This window comes from Dama dama, chromosome 12, assembly GCF_033118175.1.
Source record: "Dama dama isolate Ldn47 chromosome 12, ASM3311817v1, whole genome shotgun sequence".
NCBI lineage: Eukaryota > Metazoa > Chordata > Mammalia > Artiodactyla > Cervidae > Dama > Dama dama.
This window is the reverse complement of record NC_083692.1, coordinates 48,418,139-48,440,974: the sequence shown is the minus strand read 5'-3', so window position 1 is coordinate 48,440,974 and position 22,836 is coordinate 48,418,139. Positions and strand designations below refer to the sequence as shown.

The 22,836-nt window shown below is 40.2% G+C and overlaps 1 protein-coding gene across 3 annotated transcripts in view; it reads right to left on the bottom strand.

Moving 5' to 3' along the window:
* TEX9 (testis expressed 9) overlaps positions 1–22,836 on the bottom strand; it is a 215,917-nt gene that overhangs the window by 17,603 nt on the left and 175,478 nt on the right. For 2 of the 3 annotated variants that reach the window (XM_061157226.1, XM_061157225.1), the window contains one exon: positions 6,861–6,995. The exons of the other annotated variant lie outside the window; for it this stretch is intronic. In XM_061157226.1, coding sequence (XP_061013209.1) covers positions 6,861–6,995 — 135 coding nt within the window. The remainder of the gene's footprint in view (positions 1–6,860; positions 6,996–22,836) is intronic. 3 annotated transcript variants of the gene reach the window in all.

Below are 22,836 nucleotides of genomic sequence, written 5' to 3'. Positions count from 1 at the left end.
CAATTAAATAAATTAACAAAACAAAACAAAGGGTCCCTGCCACAGCCCTGTAGGCCCCAGCCTAGGATGGGTGTTCACAGGTGCGCATGGGGGATAGGTGCTGGAATGTGAGGTTTGGAAAGCAAATCCTGGGTGGGAACGGCTCTGAGCTCTGAGGAAACAGCCTGAGGGGGTGGGAATGAGGAGGTCCAAAACTAGGAGTGCTGGTGGAAGAAGTCTGGATGGCTGCACAAAGTGCCACTGTGTGGTAATGCACAAAGGGTGGGGCTGCCACTGCAGCTTCTGCCCTTGCGCACCAGCTGCTACAGCCACGGGCTCTGCCGGAGACAGCCTGTGCACCTTGTCATCACCTCTTCCTCCTCTCCCCCCGCCTGGGCGAGCCACTCACCCCACTCACTGCCTAACGGGTTTTCACTTTCCAGTCACTATCCCAGCACCCTCCTGCCTGGGTGGCCCGCTCACCGGATCACTACTTCGGTTCCTTCTGGCCTGATGGCCTTGTGTGCCCAGGCTACCTCCAGAGCAGACTCTGATGGGAGAAACACACAGAGGTGGCGCTGAAACCACAGCGGAGCCCAGAGGGCCATGTGACTAAGAAGTAGAGCTGAAATCTCTCCTCGCCTCTGCGTGAACCTCGGGGTTACACCCCCACTGACAGCTTCCTAAGTTTAGTACCTGCAGACATCTGAAGGGACAGCGAGTGCTCCTGCAGCTGGGATGGGCTGGCCTGAGCCGCTGCAGACTGTGTGGGCATACACTGCAGGCGCTGGGCCGGGCCAGAGTCTGAGCTGCCTCCACGGCCCCCACAGCCGGCTCAGGTACACAATCACCACAGTCCCGGGACCTGACCTCAGTGGATCTGCACCAGTGGCCTGGTGGAAACAAGACCTCAGAGTCACCGGGGCCGATTGTGAGCACACCCACAGTTAAGGTGGGACCGAGGGCAGTGCCAATGACAGGGTATTCTGTGAGTTCACACAACGGATGAAAGGGGACACGACAGGGCACATGCACAGGTGAACGGCTCCAGAGGAGGGTCACTCAGTGGCTTCTCTCTCAGTGGAAGTTCTCCAGTCACACCTAGCTAGCATCACAGATCAGAAACACAGCTAAGAAACAGATCTGGGGGTCTCTATTCCCAACAACCAGGGAGGAAACCCCACCTCTGACAGGGCAGAGACAACTACAGAGCACAGAGGAGGCCCTGATAAATGTCGAGTAGGCTCTGGTCACACCACCAGTCGAATCCCCTATCAAAGGGATAACGGCACAAGTCTCTGGACCAATCTCACCCACCACGCGGCAGACACCATAGGCAAGAAGAACTATGATCCTGCAGCCTATGGAAAGGAGACCAAAAACACAGTTAAGTTGGACAAAATGAGATAAGAAATATGTTGCTGATTAAGAAGTAAGATAGAAACCTTTACAAGAACAATTAAGTGAAGAGGAAACAGGCAATCTATCTGAAAAAGAATTCAGAGTAATGATGGTAAACATGATCCAAGGTTCCAGAAAAAGAATGGAGACATGGATCGAGAAGATATAAGAAATGTTTAACAAATAGAACTAAACAAATGAAGACAAACAATACAATCACTGAAAAGAAAATACATCAGAAGGAATCAACAGCAGAATAACTAAGGCAAAAGAATGAAAAAGTGAGCTGAAAGAGAAAAATGGTGGCAATAGATGCTGTGGAACAAAATAGAAATAAGGACAGTCTGAGAGACCTCTGTGATAACATTAAATGCACCAACTTTCGAATTACAGGGGTCCCAGAGGAAGAAGAAAAAGAGAAGGGCCTAAGGAAATATTTGAAGAGATTACAATAAAGAACTTCCCTGATATGGGGAAGTAAACAGTCACCCAAGTCCAGGAAGTACAGAGAGTCTCATACAGGATAAAAAGAGGAACACACTGAGACACATTATAATTTAACATATATTAAAAAGAAAAAATATTAAAAGCAACAAGGGAATACTCATAAGGTTACCAGCTAATTTTTCAGCAGAAACTCTGCAGGCCAGAAGGGAGTGGCATGATATATTTATTTAAAGTGATGAAAGAGAAAAACCTACAAAAAAGAATACACAGCAAGAATCTAATTCAGATTCAGCAAGGATATCAAAAGCTTAACAGATAAGCAAAAGCTAAAAGGATTCAGTACCACCAAAGCAGCTTTACAACAAATGCTAACAGAGCTTCTTTGGGGTGGGGAGGTTGGGGGGGAGGAAGGGAGGCAACGCCACAACTAGAAACAAGATCACAAATGGGAAAGTTCACTGGTAAGGCCAACATGCAATAAAAGCAGGAAATCACCCATATACAAATATGATATCAAATCCAGCAACACTGAGGAACATACAAATGCAGAAAATGGGAACTGCATTTGAAATTAAGAGGCACACACATATATAAATATACATAGGCCTCCCTGTTGGCTCACCAGTAAGGTATCTGCCTGCAGTGCAAGAAATCCAGCTTCTATCCTTGGGTTGGGAAGATCCCCTGGAGAAGGGAATGGCAACCCACTCCAGTATTCTTGCCTGGAGAATTCCATGGACGGAGGGGCCTGGTGGGCTACAGTCCATGGGGTTGTAAAGAGTCGGACATGACTGAGCGACTAACACCTCAATTATTCATATATACATATGATATATATATATATGTATGTATATAGATTAGTTTATCAAAACCTCACAGGAAATACAAACCCAAAAAATATAATAGACATACATACAAAAAAGAAAAAGCAACCCATATACAACAAAGACAGTCATCAAATCACAAGAGAAAAGACCAAAAGAGGAAGGAAAGAGAAAAGACCTACAAAAGGAAACCCAAAAGATTCAGACAATGGCAATAGGAACATATATATTGATAATTACCTTAACTAAATGTAAACAGATTAAACGCTCCAATAACAAAGATCAATGAAACTAAAAGCTGGTTCTGTGAGAAGATAAAATTGTAAAAATTTAGCCAGGCTCATCAAAAAAAAAAGGGAGAGGATTCAAATTAATAAAATTAGAAATGAAAATGGAAATGCTACAATGGATGCTACAGAAATACAAAGGATCATAAAAGACTATAAGCAACTACATGCCAATAAAATGGACAACCTAGAAGAAGTGGACAAATTCTTAGAAAGATATAATCTTCCAAGGCTGAACCAGGAAGAATAGAAAATATGAACAGTTCAGCCACAAGTACTGAAGTTGAAATTGTGATTAAAACCTTCAGCAAACAAAATACCAGGACCAGATGGCTTCAAAAGTGAATTACATCAAACACTTTAGAGAAGAGTGAACATGTACCCTTCTGAAACTCTTCCATAAAGCTGGAGACAAAGGGAACATTCCCCAAGTTCATTCTACAAGGGCACTATCAGCCTGATACCAAAACCAGACAAAGATATCATAATAAAAGAAATAATAGGCCAATATCACTGATGAACACAGATGCAAAAGTCCTTAACAAAATACTAGCAAACAGAATCCAACAACACATCAAAAGAATCACATACCATGATCAAGTGGTATTTACCTCAGGTATACAAGGATTGTTCAATATCTGCAAATCAGTATGATAAACCACATTGAATTGAAGAATTAAAAACGTATATCATCACAATAGTTGCAGAAAAAGCTTCTGACAAAATCCACACCCGTTTATGATTTAAAAAAAAAAACCTTTCCAGAAAGTGGGCCCAGACAGAATCTTGTAGTTGTTTAGTCATCAAATTGTGTCCGACTCTTTTGCAATCCCATGGACACTGTCACCTGCCAGGCTCTTTTGTCCATGGGATTTCCCAGGTAAGACTACTGGAGTGGGTTGCCATTTCCTTCAAGGGATCTTCCTGATCCAGGGATTGAAACCACATCTCCTGCACTGCAGGAAGATTCTTTATCACTGAGCCACCTGGGAAGCCCAGAGGGAACCTAACTCAACATAATAAAGGCCACATATGACAAACCCACAACAAACATCTTTCTCAATGGTGAATACTAAAAACATTTCCTGTAAGATCAGGAACACAACAAAGATGTCTACTCTTGCCACTATTATTCAACATAGTTTTGGAAGTCCTAGCCATGGCAATCAGAGAAGTAAAAGAAAAAAAGAAATCCAAAGTGGAAAGGAATTGTAAAACTGTCACTGTTTGCAAATGACGTGACACTATACATAGAAAATCCTAAAGATGCTACCAGAAAACTACTAGAGCTCATGAATGAATTTGGTAAGCTGCAAGGTTAGAAAATACATACATAAAAATATTTTGCATTTCTATACACTAACAATCAAAGATGAAAGAAAATATTCCACTTAGTGTGACATCAAAAGAATAAAACATCTAGGAATATATCTACCTAAGGAGACAAACATGGACAGAGGAGCCTGTTGGTCTACTGTCCATGGGGTCGCAAAGAGTCAGACATGACTAAGCGACTAAGCACAGCACAGCACAGCAAGGAGACAAAAGAACTACACTAAGAAAACTATAAAATACTGATGAAAGATATCAAAGATGACACACAAACAGATGGAGAGATATACTATGCTCTTGGATTGGAAGACTCAATTTGTAACAATGACTATACTACCCAAAGCAATCTACAGATTCAATACAATCCCGATCAAATTATCAATGGCATTTTTTCACAGAATTAGAACGAAGAATTTTACAGTTTGTATGGAAACACAAAAGACCTCAAATGATCAAGCAATCTTGAGAAAGAAAAACAGACTATACTACAAAGCTACAGTCATCAAAACAATATGGTACAGGCACAAAATCAGAAATATAGACCAATGGAACAGGATAGGAAGCCCAGAGGTAAACCCACACACTTATGGTCAGCTAATCTATGACAAAGGAGCAACAATATACAATTCAGAAAAAACAGTCTCTTCAATAAGTGGTGCTGGGAAAACAAAACAGCTACATGTAAAAGGATGAAATTAGAACACTCCCTAATAACATACAAAAATAAACTCAAAATAGATTAAAGACTGAATGTAAGGCTGGACACTATAAAATTCTTAAAGGAAAACATAGGCAGAGAACTCTTTGACATAACCAGAGACAAGACGACAACCCTCAGAATAGGAGAAAATATTTGCAAATGAAGCAACTGACAAGGGATTAATCTCTGAAATACAGAAACAGCTCATGTAGTTTTATAACAAAGAATCCAATAAACCAAAAATGAGTTGGGGGACTTCCCTGGCAGTCTAGCAGATAGGACTTTAACCTTCCACTGTAGGGGGTGCAGGTTCCATCCCCGGTCAGGGAGCTAAGAACCCATAAGCCTTGTGGCAAAAAAACCCCACAAAAATTATTAAAAAGATGCAATATTGTTAACAAACTAAAGACTTTAAAAATGGTTCAATCAAAAAAAATTTTTTAATGAGTGGAAGTTCTAAATAGATATTCATCCAAAGACATACAAATGGCCAAGAGGTACATGAAAAGATGCTCATCATCAACTAATCAATAGAGAAATGTAAATCAAAACCACTAGTCAGCATGGCCATCATCAAAAAAATGTACCAACAATAAATGCTGGAGAGGAGGTAGAGGAAAGGGAACCCTCTTGCTCTGTTGGTGGGAATGTAAATTGATACAGCCACTATGGAAAATAGTATGGAGATTCTTTAAAAAACTAAAAATAGAGCTACCATATGATCCCATTCCTTGGCATATATCCAGAGAAAACTATAATTCAAAAAAGATACATGCACCCCAGTGTGCACTGCAGCAGTATTTACAATGGCCAGGACATGGAAGAAGCAACCTAAATGTCCATCAGCTGAGGAATGGATAAAGATGTGGTACATATATACAATGGAATATTACTCAGCCAAAATCAAGAATGAAATAATGCCATTTGCAGTGACATGCACAGACCTAGAGATCATCATACTGAGTTAAAGTAAGCAAACAGAGAAAGACAAATATCATATGATATCACTCATATGCAGAATCTAAGGGAACAAATGAACTTATCTATAAAACTGAAACTGAGTCACAGATCTAGAAAACAGATTTATGGTAATGAAGTAAGGGGTGGGGAAGGGATAAACTGGTAGACTGGGACTGACATATACATACTTCTACTATATATAAAATAAATAACTAATAAGAACCTCCTATGTAGCTCAAGGAACCCTACTCAATACTTTGTAATGGCCTATATGGGAAAAGAATCTAAAAAACAGTGGAGATATTATATATATATATATATACATATATATGACTCACTTTGCTGTACAGCAGAGCTAATACAACGTTTTAAGTCAATTATACTCCAATAAAATAAAAAAAAAACCTCACACATTTTCAAGTCTCACCCCATACTACTGAATAATAAAATCTGTGGGTGGGACCCAGAAATCTGTTTTAATAAGCCCTCCAGGTAATTCTGATATGTGCTCAAGTTTGACAACCAGCTGCCCTGGTAATATAGCCCCTTGTGTTATATATTGGAAAACTGATCTTCAGAGAAGGATATAACAGACTTGAGAGACAAGAAACATTTTTCCACCATTTATTCCCACAGTGTCTGGCATGTAATATGGGCCCACGATAAGGATCTCTTGGAGGAAAAAATGAATGCCTCCTTCAAAGAGTTGTGCTATCACCTAATGATGGCACTGGTCCAAACAATATAAACCTAACTTATCAGAAATATACATATTCATAATGAGTGCATTTCTTTGAAAAGACATGTTCACCATGACACCAAGAATTATAATTTAAAAACTATTACTTTTGAGTGTTGCGTAAAAAAGGAAGTTACCAATAGTTCCATAGTGATTGTGATCACTGCCAAAACTATTCAGTTTTTCCATACCTTGTTATTTTGCCTTAGTTTACTTAACTCTAGTTTATACTTTTCTGCTTCTTCTAGAGCTCTATTTAAGCGAACTTCCATGGCACTTTGACTAGCAACAGCCTGTTTTTGCAGTCTTCTTTTATTCTCTAATTCCTGTACAGCAAAAGAGACAGACAGAACATTTATAAACATAAGTTCCCTCTGATATTTTCAATATTTTCCATTTCTATATTCCTTGCTTTCTCCTAAATTATACACATACACACGTACATGGCCAGAGAATGAACATTGAATGATAGAGGTTTCAGGGAATTCCCATGCTGAATTGGTTTTAGGAAAAAATATCCTTAAAGATATAGTCACAAATCAGGCTTTCAGATTAGTTTTGTTTGGAATTTTCTGCCTCTTTTTACTGATCCCAAGACACAGTATACATATCTTCTGTATTTACTTTATAAACAGCTTTTTATAACCATAGTTCTCTTGGAAACCTTCCCAAACACCAATTTAAGACATAAATTCTCTCACTGATACTGTGCTTGTATAAACCTGATAAAATATATAATTTAAGAAATATCTGTCAAATACAGAGCATTCTACGTTAGCCAGGTAAGAAAACCCCAATTCTGAGCAAAAACAACAGATTTTAAGGATATTTTTCACATCCTGGTGTGGGTTTAGACCTGCATTTCTGCAAATATACTGAGAGTTGCTGTTGAAGAGTCTACAGGCCACACAGGAAGAAGCACGAACATATAGGATAAACTCCAAGCTCCATCCCAATCTGACACCATAATCTCACCTACTCCTACAAATGTTGCCTTCAGCTCTACGGGTAGTCTTGCTTGGCTCTCTCCTGAAGAGTCATGATGTTTCTTGCCTCTGACCTTTAGCATGCTCTTCCTTCTGCCCTGATCTCTCTCCACCCCTCATTTTTAACTGGCTAACACCTATTCATCCTTTAACCCTCAGTTAGGGCTATACACTAGGGCTTTACCTTCTCCCAGGAGCCTTTCCTAACTATCCTCTCAGGTTGGACGAAGTACCCTTTCTTCAGAGATTCTATGGCACGTTGATACACATATATCATAGTGCCTGCTTGTGTGGAACTGAACTCTCCATTTACTTAATTCCCCTCACTATACTGTAAGCTCCTCAAGGATAGGAACTACTTTAATTTTTATGTTCACAGTATTTCAGTGGCAAATACAGAGCACTAATACCATATTTGTTGAACTGAATTTATTTTGTAATACTTAACTCACTCTACTTTGCATGCCCTACAATGCCGAGTACATAGCAGTATAAAAAGCAGATACTCAGTAAATATCATGGAATTGAAATGATGCCGTTAATAACAGAGTTGTCTGTTTTCTTCTAATTTTTTCTCCTGGCTGTATCACTGTGTTTTATTTGAACACTGATCTCCCTGGTTCTGAGTAATTAAGGGGAAAACAAAACACAACACATGCTGCTCTTTATGCAGGTTTCTAAACAAATCAAACTGTGTCTGGATACCATCTGCTCCCACCAGCCTTCTTCACAGCTCTGTGGGTGGCAGCGACACTCAGAGGGGCCTGACTTCTCTCACTGTTCACACGGAAAAGGCAGATTCTCATTAGCTGCCACGGCCACAGTTCTTGCTGCTTCATTTCAGCCTCTTCTCATAAGACTATGGAAATGAATCTTTGCGCTTCTCTTTCCTGCTAGTGACTCTGTAACCTACTTCACAGAAAAATGAAAAACCCTTCTTTACCACATGATGTTCCCCTACTACTAAATCAATACTGCCCCATTTCTTGGGAAAAGTGAAAAAGAAAAAGGATAGAAGAATAGTGAAGTAGGAAATAAAGTTTTCTTATATGAGAAAAATCCACTAAGCAAAGGGTTAATCTTATCAAAAACTTGAAAAGCCTTCTGTTTTCAGCCATGCTTAAGTACTTTTTACAAAAGAAAGTACAGACAAGATACCAATGTTATTATTGAGTATTTTTAAGATGAAAACTCTCTCCTAAAACAAGTCTATTATTACCCTATAAGTTAAGAAGTCTACGTGTTGCTAGAGAAAAATTTTATTAAAAATCTCAAGTCCTGAATTTTACACTAACTTTAAAAGAAAAAGCTGGATAGCTTATAGAAAATCAAGTCTAACTTTAAAACTCAAATACTAAGATATCCAAGTATAAATAATCTGTGATTGTCCCATAAGTTTTAATGCATTCATAAGGCACTGGGAGAGTGCAAGAAAGAGGTATACATTGGTAACCAAGTGAAGTGAAAATTGCTCAGTTGTGTCCCACTCTTTGGGAGCCCTGGACTATAAAGTCCATGGAATTCTCTAGGCCAGAATACTGGAGTAGTAGCCTTTTCCTTCTCCAGGGTATCTTCCCAACCCAGTCTCCAGCATTGCAGGCAGATTCTTTACCAACTGAGCTGTCAGGGAAGCCCTTGGTAACCAAAGTACATGACAAATATAGCAAATGCTTAAAGAGTCACACAGCCACAGTAATTCAGATGAGGAATAATCAGATAATGACAAATAAATGATCAAAGTTCTAGAAACAAGTGACTGAGGTTCAAAATGCAATAAATTTGGAATTAAAAAACCTGCCAGCTGTGACTGATTCAGTCTGAAATTGGGAGTAGTAATATATATGTCTAATAGGTTTTACTTATTCAACACACTTATCGAGCACTTACTACATAGCCAGGTATTATACTACATGATGGGGCTTCCCTGGTAGTACTTCCTCAGGCAATAAAGAATCTGCCTGAAATGCAGGCGACCTGTGTTCAATTCCTGGGTCAGGAAGATTCCCTGGAGAAGGAATGGCTACCCACTCCAGTATTCTTGCCTGGAGAATTCCATGGACTGAGGAGGATGGCGGGCTACAGCCCAAGATGCTGCAGAGAGTTGGACATGACTGAGCGACTCACACAACAGCAACAACACTACATGATGGACACATGATAATCGACCAAAGTCCTACTCTCATAAAGCTTGCACTCTATAGAGGGAGATACAGATGATAAACACATCCCTACATACTCATATGTAACATCTTATAGTAATAAGGCCTAGGAAGAAAAAGGGTAAGAGGACAGAGTAGGGAATTTCCTGGCGGTCTGGTGATTAGGACTCTGTGTTTCCACTGCCATGGGCCTCGGTTTAATCCTTGATCAGGGAACTAAGATCCCACAAGCAGCTTGGCATGGCCAAGGGAAAAAAAAGAGGACAGAGCAATGGGGAAGGGACATAATTATTTAAGATATAGCTGTTAGGGGAAGGCTTCCAAATGAGGGAATGATTCATGTCTAGATCTGGAGGAACAAATAAGACAAAGACCCTGAGGTAGAAATCCATGTGACATATTCAAAGATCACATTCAAAGGTCAGTGTGGCTTCAGCTGAGTGACACATGCAGTTTTAGGTCTTGAGATCGCAGAAACAGCAGGAGATGTTAGACAGACCTTGTAAACCCTACCTCAGAGTTTGGATTTTATTCTGAATGACTTGAAAAATCTCTGGAGGGTTTTTAGTAGGGGGTGTGTCTGTGTGTGTGTTGATCTAAGTTTTTTAAGGATTACAGTTAACCCTTGAACAACATGGATTTCACATGGTCCATTCACATGTAGAAACCTTTCACTAGTAAATACTACAGTAATACATGGTCTACTGCTGGTTGAATCTGTGGGCATGGAACTACAGATACACAGGTACAGAGGAACTGAGAACACACAGGGCCTGGGGCTCAAAGAAAGATCACAGCAAGAAGTGGAAACGTGGATGTGATGAACATGTGGATGGTATACCAAGCCTTGGAAATGAATGATGTATCTCAGAACTGGATGAAGACAGAGAAAAGAGTCAAGGACTGAGCCTCAAATACTCCAACATGCAAAGGTCAGGAAAACAAGGAAGCAAATTACGAGTGTGATGCTCCAGAAGTCAAATCAAGTGTTTGAGGAGGAAGAAATAAACTATGTCAAATAGTGTTGATATCAATTACTACGAAGAACAATAACTGACTAGAACTGTTAATGTGAATTACTGAGAAGCAGAGTAAAGATGGAAGTCTACCTGTTTTAATTTCAGTTCAGTTCAGTCCAGTTGCTCAGTCGTGTCCGACTCTGCAACCCCATGAATCGCAGCACACCAGGCCTCCCTGTCCAACACCAACTCCCGGAGTTTACTCAAACTCATGTCCATCGAGTCGGTGATGCCATCCAGCCATCTTATCTTCTGTCATCCCCTTCTCCTCCTGCCCCCAATCCCTCCCAGCATCAGGGTCTTTTCCAATGAGTCAACTCTTTGCACGAGGTGGCCAAAGTACTGGAGTTTCAGATTCCGCATCAGTCCTTCCAATGAACACCCAGGACTGATCTCCTTTAGGATGGACTGGTTGGATCTCCTTGCAGTCCAAGGGACTCTCAAGAGAATGGCAAATGATGAACAGAGAAATTGAGCATACACAACTATTGTAAGAAGCTTTGCTATAAAGCAGAGTAATGATACAGGGCCAGAGGTAATGAGATCTATGGAGGTTTTTAAAAAATATATATATTGGAGATCCTATGGCATGTTTGTATGCTAATGCAAATAATTACATAATAAAGTAAATTTTATTTCTGCGAGAAGGAAAAATAGGATAATCATAGGAGCAAAGTCCTTGAGTAACAGACTGTATGGGATCCAGTGCACAGTGAGGTGATAAGCTTTAGACAAAAGAGGGAGTAATTCATCATAATGAGGGGGAAAGCAGAGTAGATGAGGGTACAGAGACCAAGAGACTGACAGTAAAATTTGCTGTTTTCTTAGTAAAATAGGGGGGAAAGGTCATGAACTTAGAATAGTAACACTGGAAGATGCACTGGATACATGAGGGGAGAAGATCACCTGTTTAATAATCAGCTCTGACAATGGGAGAGGAAACTGACTTCTCAGAAAATAGGAGAGGAAAACAGCACTACACTTGATATTCATAAATAAAATTAAAGTAGCACCAATCTGGCTGGCTGTACACTTAGGCAGGCAGTATGGGGGGGAATTAGGTTGGGTTTTGCCACACAGCACTAGCAGGGAAATTAAGAATATATTCAGTAGATAACTAAGTCACATACAATGGAATCTAAGTTGGGGAAGAAGGATATGAAAAACATGGGGGAAGGCATAGAGCTATGTAAAAAGACATAAAAAAATGAGAATACACAATTATTATATATATGATAGATATACAAATATTAAACCAAGCCAAGGTACCATTCATATCATGATTTTGCAGGACACATATAGACAAAAATACAAAAAAGTTTTCTTTTCAAGATAAGGAAATGACTTGAAGGAGGTAAGAAAATGCTTATGAGGAGTTTTTACTATGAAAGCAGAAAAGAAAGCAGCTTTAGGAAATGACACAGAGATCAATTTTACCTGAAGCAAAGTAACTAAAGGGCAGACTTTTTTTTTAAAGGTGAGTTACTAATGTTAATAGGAGTGTTAATATGACATATTCACAATCAGAGAAACTTGTGGAGCGTATCAGCAACTTTATTTTAACCAAAAAACAAAATAAAATCTAGATTAAGTCTTCCAGCCATCAAGAAATAATAAATAGCTAACATAAAAAGGCACTGTAAACAGCTAGAAATAATGATTAAGATATGTTAAATAACTATTTACAGATACTGGAAAACAGTAGAGTTGTGATTCCTGAGAAAAGGGAAACAAATGAGTTTTACAATCACCCCAGCATTCTTCTGGGAGACAATTTTCACACAGTACCTACAGGGAAGAAAAACACAAAAATAGTCCAGAAGTCCATTGAGTTGAGGAAACAGATCAGAGTTGAGGAGACTGAAGCAGCTGGGAATTTATATGAAGGTTCAAGTAAGGAGGAACCACATTAGGAGAGAGCTTCACAAATCTACATAGGAAGTCCCCTGAGTCTACTGTGGACTAGGCCACACCTCAACACATGGAAACTCAACAAGGCCAGACAAAAAACAATTTGGGAGCTGTAAATACTGCAAATCCCATAGATCATACAGTGCAGGAAGACATCTGAGCTCTAACTAACCAGAATGGACAGTCCTCAATGATCATTTGGGGTATTTGGTGGAGATCATGAAAGGTCTCTTTAGGGGAAGCACTAAGGGTAGAGCTGAACTATTTCTGAAGGCTCCTCTATTAAACTGGCAAATAACTACCTGTAAAAATCCAACACTGTCTTCAAAAAGCACACTAAATAGAATCATTCAACAACAGCATTCAGTAAAAAAAAGCACTAACCAAGCCAAGAAGCAAGCAGGAAAATGTGACCAATGGCCAGAGGAAAAAAACCAGTCCATAGAAACAAATCCATAAGTGAGAAATATAACGGGTCCAGCTAACAAGGCTGTCAAAGAGTTATTTTAATTATACATAAGTGATTAAAGCAAAACATTAATTTAATGAGAAGATAAATTGAAGATGCAAAGGAAAATCAAATGGAACTTCTATAGATGCATATATAAAAATGAGTATCTTTGTTTAGGTATAGGGGCATACTAGACATTACAGGTAGCTCAGACAGTAAATAATGTGCCTGCAATGCAGGGTTCAATCCCTGGGTCAGGAAGATCCCCTGGAGTAGGAGATGGTAACCCACTCCACTATTCTCGCCTGGAGAATTCCATGGACAGACGAGCCTGGCAGGCTATAGTCCATGGTGTCGCAAAGAGTCAGACACGACGGAGCAACTAACACTAACAGACACTACAAAGAAAAGATCAGTAACATACTGAAGATACAGCAACAGACTCTATCCAAATAAAGAACAGGAAAAAAAAAAAAGGCTAAAAACAGCTCATCAGCAACCTAAATATCATTGATATTATTAATGTGGAAATATCAAGTAATCTAACATAAGTATAATTATAGTCTCAAGTAGGGGAGCAAGGTAGAAACCCACAGATTCAAAAAGCTCAACAAGGGCTTCGCTGGTGGCTCCGTGTTAAGAATACACCTGCCAATGCAGGAGACATGGGTTCAATCCCTGGTCCAGGAAGATCCCACATGCCAGAGGGCAGCTAAGCCCATGAGCCACAACTACTGAGCCTTGCTCTAGAACCCAAGAGCTGCAATTATTGAGCCCACATGACACAACTACTGAAGCCTACGTGCCTAGAGCCCATGCTCTGCAAACAAGAGAAACCACTGCAATGAGAAGTCCATGCACCGCAACAAAAAGTAGCCCCCACTTACTGCAACTAGAGAAGTGCCCACACAGCAACGAAGACCCAGCACAACCAAAAATAGATAAATAAATACATAAACTTATTTAAACAAGCTAGGAAAAAAGCTCAACAAACTCCAGGCAGAATACATACTCCACACTCAAAAAACTGAGAAAGCACATCATTATGACATTGCTGAAAACCACCAACAAAGAGAATGTCTTAAAAACAGAGAAAAAAGACACACTGCCTAGAAAAATAGAACGAAAAGAATTACTGTGGACTTTTAGTCAGAAACTATACAACATATAAGTCACAGTATATCTTTAAACAAAGAAAACAAGTGTAATGTGTCATAATACTTCACATATATTAACTTGTTACATATATTAACTTGTTACATATTAACCTGTTGAAAATACCTTAATGATAATCCATAACATGGCTACTGTTATTATCCCTATAAGATGAAAAAAAAAATTCCAAAGCTTTTAGACTCTTGCTCTAGGTCCCACTGGATTTAAAATCAGCCAGAGCGAATTTGAAAGCTTTGAACTAAGCCACCATCTAACACAATCTATCAAAATAAAACTAGTTACAAAACCAAAAAAAACAAAGAAAACAAAAAACAAAACAGTCAATTGCTGATTCTATACCTTGTGAAAAAATACCCTGCAAAAATTGAAGGGCTCAAAAACACACACTTCAGTTCAGTTGCTCAGTCATGTCCGACTCTTTGCGATCCATGAACCGCACCACACCAGGCCTCCCTGTCCATCACAAACTCCTGGAGTCACCCAAACCCATGTCCATTGAGCTGGTGATGCCATCCAACCATCTCATCTTCTGTCGTCCCCTTCTCCTCCTGCCCCCAATCCCTCCCAGCATCAGGGTCTTTTCCAATGAGTCAGCTCTTCACATCAGGTGGCCAAAGAATTGGGAGTTTCAGCTTCAACATCAGTCCTTCCAATGAACACTCAGGACTGATCTCCTTTAGGATGGACTGGTTGGATCTTCCTGCAGTCCAAGGGACTCTCAAGAGTCTTCTCCAATACCACAGTTCAAAAGCATCAATTTTTCGGCATTCAGCTTTCTCTACAGTCCAACTCTCACATCCATACATGACCACTAGAAAAACCATAGCCTTGACCAGACAGACATTTGTGGACAAAGTAATGTCTCTGCTTTTTAATATGCTAAGTTGGTCATAACTTTCCTTCCAAGGAGTAAGCGTCTTTTAATTTCATGGCTGCAATCACCATCTGCAGTGATTTTGGAGACCCCAAAAATAAAGTCAGCCACTGTTTCCACTGTTTCCCCATCTATTTGCCATGAAGTGATGGGACCAGATGCCATGATCTTAGTTTTCTGAATGCTGAGCTTTAAGCCAACTTTTTCACTCTCCTCTTTCACTTTCATCAAGAGGCCTTTTAGTTCTTCTTCGCTTTCTGCCCTCAGGATGGTGTCATCTGCATATCTGAGGTTATTGATATTTCTCCCAGCAATCTTGATTCCAGCTTGTGCTTCCTCCAGCCCAGCGTTTCTCATGATGTACTCTGCATATAAGTTAAATAAGCAGGGTGACAATATACAGCCTTGACATACTCCTTTTCCTATCTAGAACCAGTCTGTTGTTCCATGTCCAATTCTAACTGTTGCTTCCTGACCTGCATACAGGTTTCTCAAGAGGCAGATCAGGTGGTCTGGTATTCCCATCTCTTTGAGAATTTTCCACAGTTTATTGTGATCCACACAGTCAAAGGCTTTGGCATAGTCAATAAAGCAGAAATAGATGTTTTTCTGGAACTCTTCTGCTTTTTTGATGATCCAGTGGATGCTGGCAATTTGATCTCTGGTCCCTCTGCCTTTCTAAAACAGCTTGAACATCTGGAAGTTCATGTTTCCTGTATTGCTGAAGCCTGGCTTGGAGAATTTTGAGCATTACTTGACTAGGGTGTGAGATGAGTGCAATTGTGCGGTAGTTTGAGCATTCTTTGGCATTGCCTTTCTTTGGGATTGGAATGAAAACTGACCTTTTCCAGTTCTGTGGCTATTGCTGAGTCTTCCAAATTTCCTGACATATTGGCGCAGCTCCTTCACAGCATCATCTTTCAGGATTTGAAATAGCTCAACTGGAATTCCATCACCTCCACTAGCTTTGTTTGTAGTGATGCTTACTAAGGCCCACTTGACTTCACATTCCAGGATGTGTAGCTCTAGGTTAGTGTGAGTGATCACACCATCGTGATTATCTGGGTTGTTAAGATCTTTTATTCTTGCCACCTCTTCTTAATATCTTCTGCTTTTGTTAGGTCCATACCATTTCTGTCCTTTATTGAGCTCATCTTTGCATGAAATGTTCCCTTGATATCTCTAATTTTCCTAAAGAGATCTCTAGTCTTTTCCATTCTATTGTTTTCCTCTATTTCTTTGCACTGATTGCTGAGGAAGGCTTTCTTATCTCTCCTGGCTATTCTTTGGAACTCTGCATTCAAATGGGTATATCTTTCCTTTTCTCCTTTGCTTTTCGCTTCTCTTCTTTTCACAGCTATTTTAAGGCCTCCTCAGACAGCCATTTTGCTTTTTTGCATTTCTTTTCCTTGGGGATGGTCTTGATTCCTTTCTCTTGTACAATGTCACGAACCTCTGTCCATAGTTCATCAGGCACTCTATCAGATCTAGTCCCTTAAATCTATTTCTCACTTCCAAAAACACACAAGTACATACAAAAACTGATAAAATCTGAATAATGTCTATGGATTATACCAATGTCAGTTTCCTCATTTTAATACTGTACAATTATGTTAGGTATTGAGGGAAACTGAGTGAAGGGCACACAGGACTTCACTGTACTACTTTTGCAACTTCATGTGACTCTATAATCATTTCAAAATAAAAAGTTTTTTTTCAGGTAAGGAAAAACAGTCTTTTACAGACAAACAAAAAGAAGTAGTGACTAGTAAACTGGCACCACAAAAATTGAAATGGTAGTTATTTCAAAAAAAAGAGAAAAGGTATTATTTCAAGCAGAAGTATGGAAAAACATCTTGAGTGAAAATACAAGAAATGGCAAATATCTTCATCTCTTTAAAATACAAATGACTGTTAAAAGAGAAAATGTTGTGTGATGTATGACATTTAAAGATAAATGTATGACCCCAAAAGAAGAAGATGGAGTATACTGTGAAAGTGTTAAGTTATATGTCAAATACTATAACATGATTTGAAGGTAGACTGTAATATGTTAAATATGTGTATTGTAAACATTAAATCTAAACCTAGCTATAGCTAATGTTGGAGAAAAATGGAATACTAAAAAATATTCAATTCAAAGGAGGAAAAGTAACAAAGAACAGTTGGGAAAAATAGGAAACAAATAGGAAGATAGCAAATTTAAATCCAAACACCAAAAACTGTATCATGTAAATAAACTGAACATTCCAATAAGAGACAAAGGCTGTGAGAGTGGATAAAGAAGCAAAAGTCAATTATGTGGTTTCTGTAACAAACTCATTTTCAGTAGAGACAGATTAAAAGTAAAAAGATGACAAAAGACAGTCAAGATGGAGTAGTAGGAGAATGTGGCGTTTATCTGTCTGCAAATGCACTGAGAATCATCTATAAATGGAACAATTCTCACAGGGCACCAGTTGAACACTAACAGAGGACCTCAGACCCCTAAAAGGACACGAAAGATGCCCACATAACCAGGTAGGACAAAAGAAAGAAGGGAAAAGAAAAAACAGAGGAAGAGGGACAGGGCCAGCACCTCTGGGTGGGGAGCTAAAGCAGGAGAGAGGTTTCTACACCTGATGAAACCCCCTCATTGTTGGGGAAATCAGATGGGAGAGAAGGGGAGCTTCAGGGGCTATTCTAAGGAGAGCAGAGCAACAGTCTGGGGCAGTCAGGACACAGTGAGATCTACACAGATGTTCAATGACACGTGTTCACAGGGCAGACAGGGGTTTGGTGCTGGAACTTGGCATTTAGAGAGGAAACCTGGGGAGAGGACTCTAGTTAGCTGCAGGGAGACAGTCTGAGGGGACCAGAGTGAGGAAATCCATAACCTGGAATGCTTGTGAAGTAAACACTGAAGAGGGGAGTCATTGTTGAGTGATGGGAGAGGGGTGGGGCCATTTGTAGCCTCTCTCCCCAGGCACCAGCCCTTCCTCCCAAGGCACTAGGAAGGGCCCTGGCTGGGGCCAGCTCTCTCATGCCCTGGTTGCAGCTTCCCTCTGAGTCCCTTGTCCCCACTGGGGCTCCAGCAACTCCAGCTGCCAATGTCTCCACACCCCTTCCTCACCAAGGTGGATTCCTGTGTTCTGGGGCAGCCTTAGGAACAGACTCCTGTGGATGGCCCATGTGCAGAGGTGGGGCTCAAACTACAGCTGGGCCCCAGGGGTTGTGCAACTAAGGAACAAAAAGTGAAACCTCTTCTCCGAGCTGGGCAGCCTAGAACTAACATCACCACAACAGCCTTTGTAAACTAAGTACCTACAGAACATCTGAATGGATAATGAGTGCTCCTGCAGCCAAGACAGGCCTTACCTTTAGCAGCTTTACACTTTGTGAGCATATATACATGGGGGCTGGGCCAGGCCAGAGGATGAACTGCCCCCATTGTGCCTACAGTGGGTCCATATCCATGATAACTGCATCCTGGGACCTGACTTCAACAGATCTATGCTGGTGGCCTGGTGAATATAACATCTGACAGACACCAGGGCCAACTACCAGCATATCCACAGTTAAGGTGGGGCCCAGAGCAGTGCCAACAGCAGTGCAATCTGAGAGCTCATACAACAGAGCACACCCACCGGTGAACAGCTCCAGAGGAATGCTCAGTGGCTTTCCTCCTGGTGGGAATGCTCCAATTCCAATTTCTCACGCATGCAGATCAAAACCACACCTAAGAAACAGACCTGGGGGCCTCTAATCCAGTAACTAGGGAATAGACCCTCACCTCTGACAGGGCAGTGACGACCGAGCACAAGGCGGGCCCTGCTCAACATCCAATGCAGGCTCTGGTTTCCACAACGTAAGTCACACCTCCTATACAGGGGATAACTGCCAGCATACACAGAGGAAAGAAGTGGGAGATGTCTATACTAAAAACAACATACGCACCAAAAAATATTAAACCTACAAAGGCTACACAGGAATGTTTCTACATAAAATAGCCCTCAAGTAGAGTCTGAGAGTCTGGCACTGGGTGGAAGAACCCTTGGGGCACAGTCTTAAAGGCCAGCAGGACTTGAGTGTAGGAGCTCCACAGGGCTGGGGAAAACAGAGATTCTATTCTGGAGCATGCACACAAGATCTCACATGCACTGGGATCCTGCAGAGAGCGATACCTCAACAGGAACCCAGGTTACACATACCAAGGGGTCTGAGGTCAACTATGACTCACCATGAAGGCAAAGACACTGGTGGTGGAAGTTCCAGGGAAACGGATCTGAATGAGCTCTCTTGGAGGTCCACATTTTGGCACCAAGATCTGGCTCCACCCAACAACCTGCAGGCTCCAGTGCTGGAAAGCCTCAGGCCAAACAACAACCAAGATGGGAGCACAGCCCATTACAGAAAATAGGATGCTGAAAGTCATACTGAACTCACAGCCACCTAAAAACACACCCCATGACATGGCCTTGCTCATGACAAGGGACAAGAGCCACCTCTACCCACCAGTGGGTAAGTACCAATCCCTCCCACCAAGAAGTCTGCATAAGCCCCTAGACCAACCTCACCCACCAGGGAGCAGACACCAGAACAGGAGGAACTAAGATCTACAGCTTCTGGAAAGGAGACCTCAAACACAGAAAGTCAGACAAAATGAGACAACAGAGTAATATGCTAAAGAGGAAGGAACAAGCTAAAAATTCACAAGAACAACTAAACGAAGAGGAGGCAGGAAATCTACCTGAAAAAGAATTCAGAGTAACGATAGTAATAATGATATCCAAAATCTTAGGGAAAAAATGGAGGCAACCTGAATACAATACCAAACATAGTCATCAAATCACAGGAGAACAAAAGAGGAAGGAAATAAAAAGATCTACAAAAAACAAACCCAAAACAATTAAGAAAATGGAAATAGGAACATACACATCCATAATTACTTTAAATGTAAATGGTTTAAGTGCTCCAAACAAAAGACACAGACTGGCTGAATGGATAAAAAAACAAGCCCTGTATATATGCTGTCTACGAAAGATCCACTTCAGACCTAGGGACACATATAGACTGAAAGTGATGTGATGGAAAAAGATATCCCATGGAAATGGAAATCAAAAGAAAGCAGGAATAGCAATATTAATATAAGATAGGATAGACTTTAAAGACTATTACAAGAGACAAGGAAGGACATTACATAATATTTAAGAGATAATCCAAGAAGATATAAAAATTGTATATATGCTTCCCTGGTGGCTCAGACTATAAAGAATCCACCTGCAATGCAGGAGACCCAAGTTCGATCCCTGGATTGGGATGATCCCCTGAAGAAGGGAACTACTACCTACTCCATTATTCTTGCCTGGAGGATCCCATGGATAGAGGAGCCCGGCAGGCTACAGTCCATGGGGTCGCAAAGAGTTGGACACGACTGAGTGACTAAGCACACACAGGAGCACCTCAGTATATAAGGCAAATGCTAACGGCCATAAAGGGGAAAATCAACAGTAACACATTAATAGTGGGGAATTTTAATGGACATTATCCAAACAGAAAATTAATAAGGAAACAAAGTCTGAAATGACATATTACACCAGACAGACTTAACTACTAACTATACGACATTCCATCCGAAAGTAGCAGAATGCACTTTCTTCTCAACTGTACATGGAACAATCTCCAGGATAGGTAACATCTTGGGCCACAAATCAAGCATCAGTAAATTTAGGAAAAATGAAACAATATCAAGCATTTTTCCAAGCACAACTCTGTAAGATTAGAAATCAACTACAGAAAAAAAAAAAAAAAAAATATATATATATATATATATAAAACACAAAGAGGCTAAAAAGCCAGTGGATCACTAAAGAAATCAAAGAGGAAATCAAAAAATGCCTAGAGACCAATGAGAACACCAATCCAAAACCTATGGGATGCAGCAAAAGCAGCTTTGAGAGGGAAGTTTATAGCAATAAAATCTTACCTCAGGAAACAAGACAAATTTCAAATAAACAACCTAAACTTAATGCAACTACAGAAAGAACAACAAACAAAACCTACAGTTAGTAGAAGGCTAGAAATCAGAAACATCAGAGCAGAAATAAATGAAATAGAGATGAACAGACCAGTAACAAATATCAGTAAAACTAAAGGCTGGTTCTTTGAGAAGATGAACAAAATTGATAAAGCGTTAGCTACATTCACCAAGAAAAAAGTGAGAGGACTCAATAAAACTAGAAATCAAGAAGAAGTTACAACAGACATTACAGAAATATAAACGTTCATAAGAGATTATTACAAGCAATTAAACACAAATAAAATGGATAACCTAGAACAAATGGACAAAGTCTTAGAAAGTTGCAATCTTCCAAAACTGATCCAAGAAGAAATAGAAAATATGAACATATCAATTACAAGTATTGAAATTGAAACTGTGATTAAAACCTTCCAACAAACAAAAGTCCAGGACCAGATGGCTTCACAAGTGAATTATATGATGCATTTAAAGAAGAGTTAACGTGTAGTCTTCTGAAACTCTTTCTAGAAGTAGCAGATGAAGGAACACTTCCAAGCTCATTCTATGAGGCTATCATCACCCTGATATCAAAACCAAACAAATATCACACACACAAAAAAAATATTATAGGCCAACAACAAACAAATGAAAAGATGCTCAACATCACTGATTATTGGAGAAGTGTAAATCAAAAAAACAATGAGGTATCACTTCATACTAGTCTGAATGGCTACCATCAAAAAATCTACAAACAAATGTTGGACAGGGTGGGGAGAAAAGAGAATGCTCTTGGACTGACGGGGGAAATGTTAATTGATAAAACCACCACGGAAAACAGTACAGAGGTTCCTTACAAAACGAAAACTATCATATGACCCAGCAATCCCACTACTAGGCATATACCATGAAAAAGCCATAATATAAAAAGATGTTCATACATGTGCCCCAGTGTTCACAGCAGCACCATTTATAATAGCCAGGACATGGAAGCAACCTAAATGGCCACTGAGAGATGAATGGATGAAGAAATGTGGTAAATACATACAATGGAATACCACTCAGCCATAAAAGGGAATGAAACTGGGTCATTTGTAGTGATGTGGCGAACCCAGAGACTGTCCTACAGAGTGAAGTCAGTCAGAAAGAGAGAAACAAATACTGTATATTAATGCATGTGTATGGAATCTAGAAAAACAGTGCTGATGACCCTATTTGCAGGGCAGGAATAGAGATGCAGACTTAGAGAACAGAATTGTGGACACAGTGAGGGGAAGGAGAGGGTGATGAATTGAGAAAGTATCAATGACTAACACACGCTACCATGTGTAACACAGACAGCCAGTGGGAAGCTGCTGAATAGCATTGGGACCTCAGCTCCATGCCTTTTGATGACCTAGAGGGTGGGGTGGGAGGGGGAATTGAAGGGAGGCTCAAGAGGAGGGGGATATATGTATATATATAGCTGATTCACATCACCGCACAGTGTAAATGAACACAATATCATAAAGCAATTAGACTCCAATTAAAAAAAAGAAAAAATAATAACACTTTAATATCACTAAAGAGCACTAAAGAACTGAATTCAACAACACA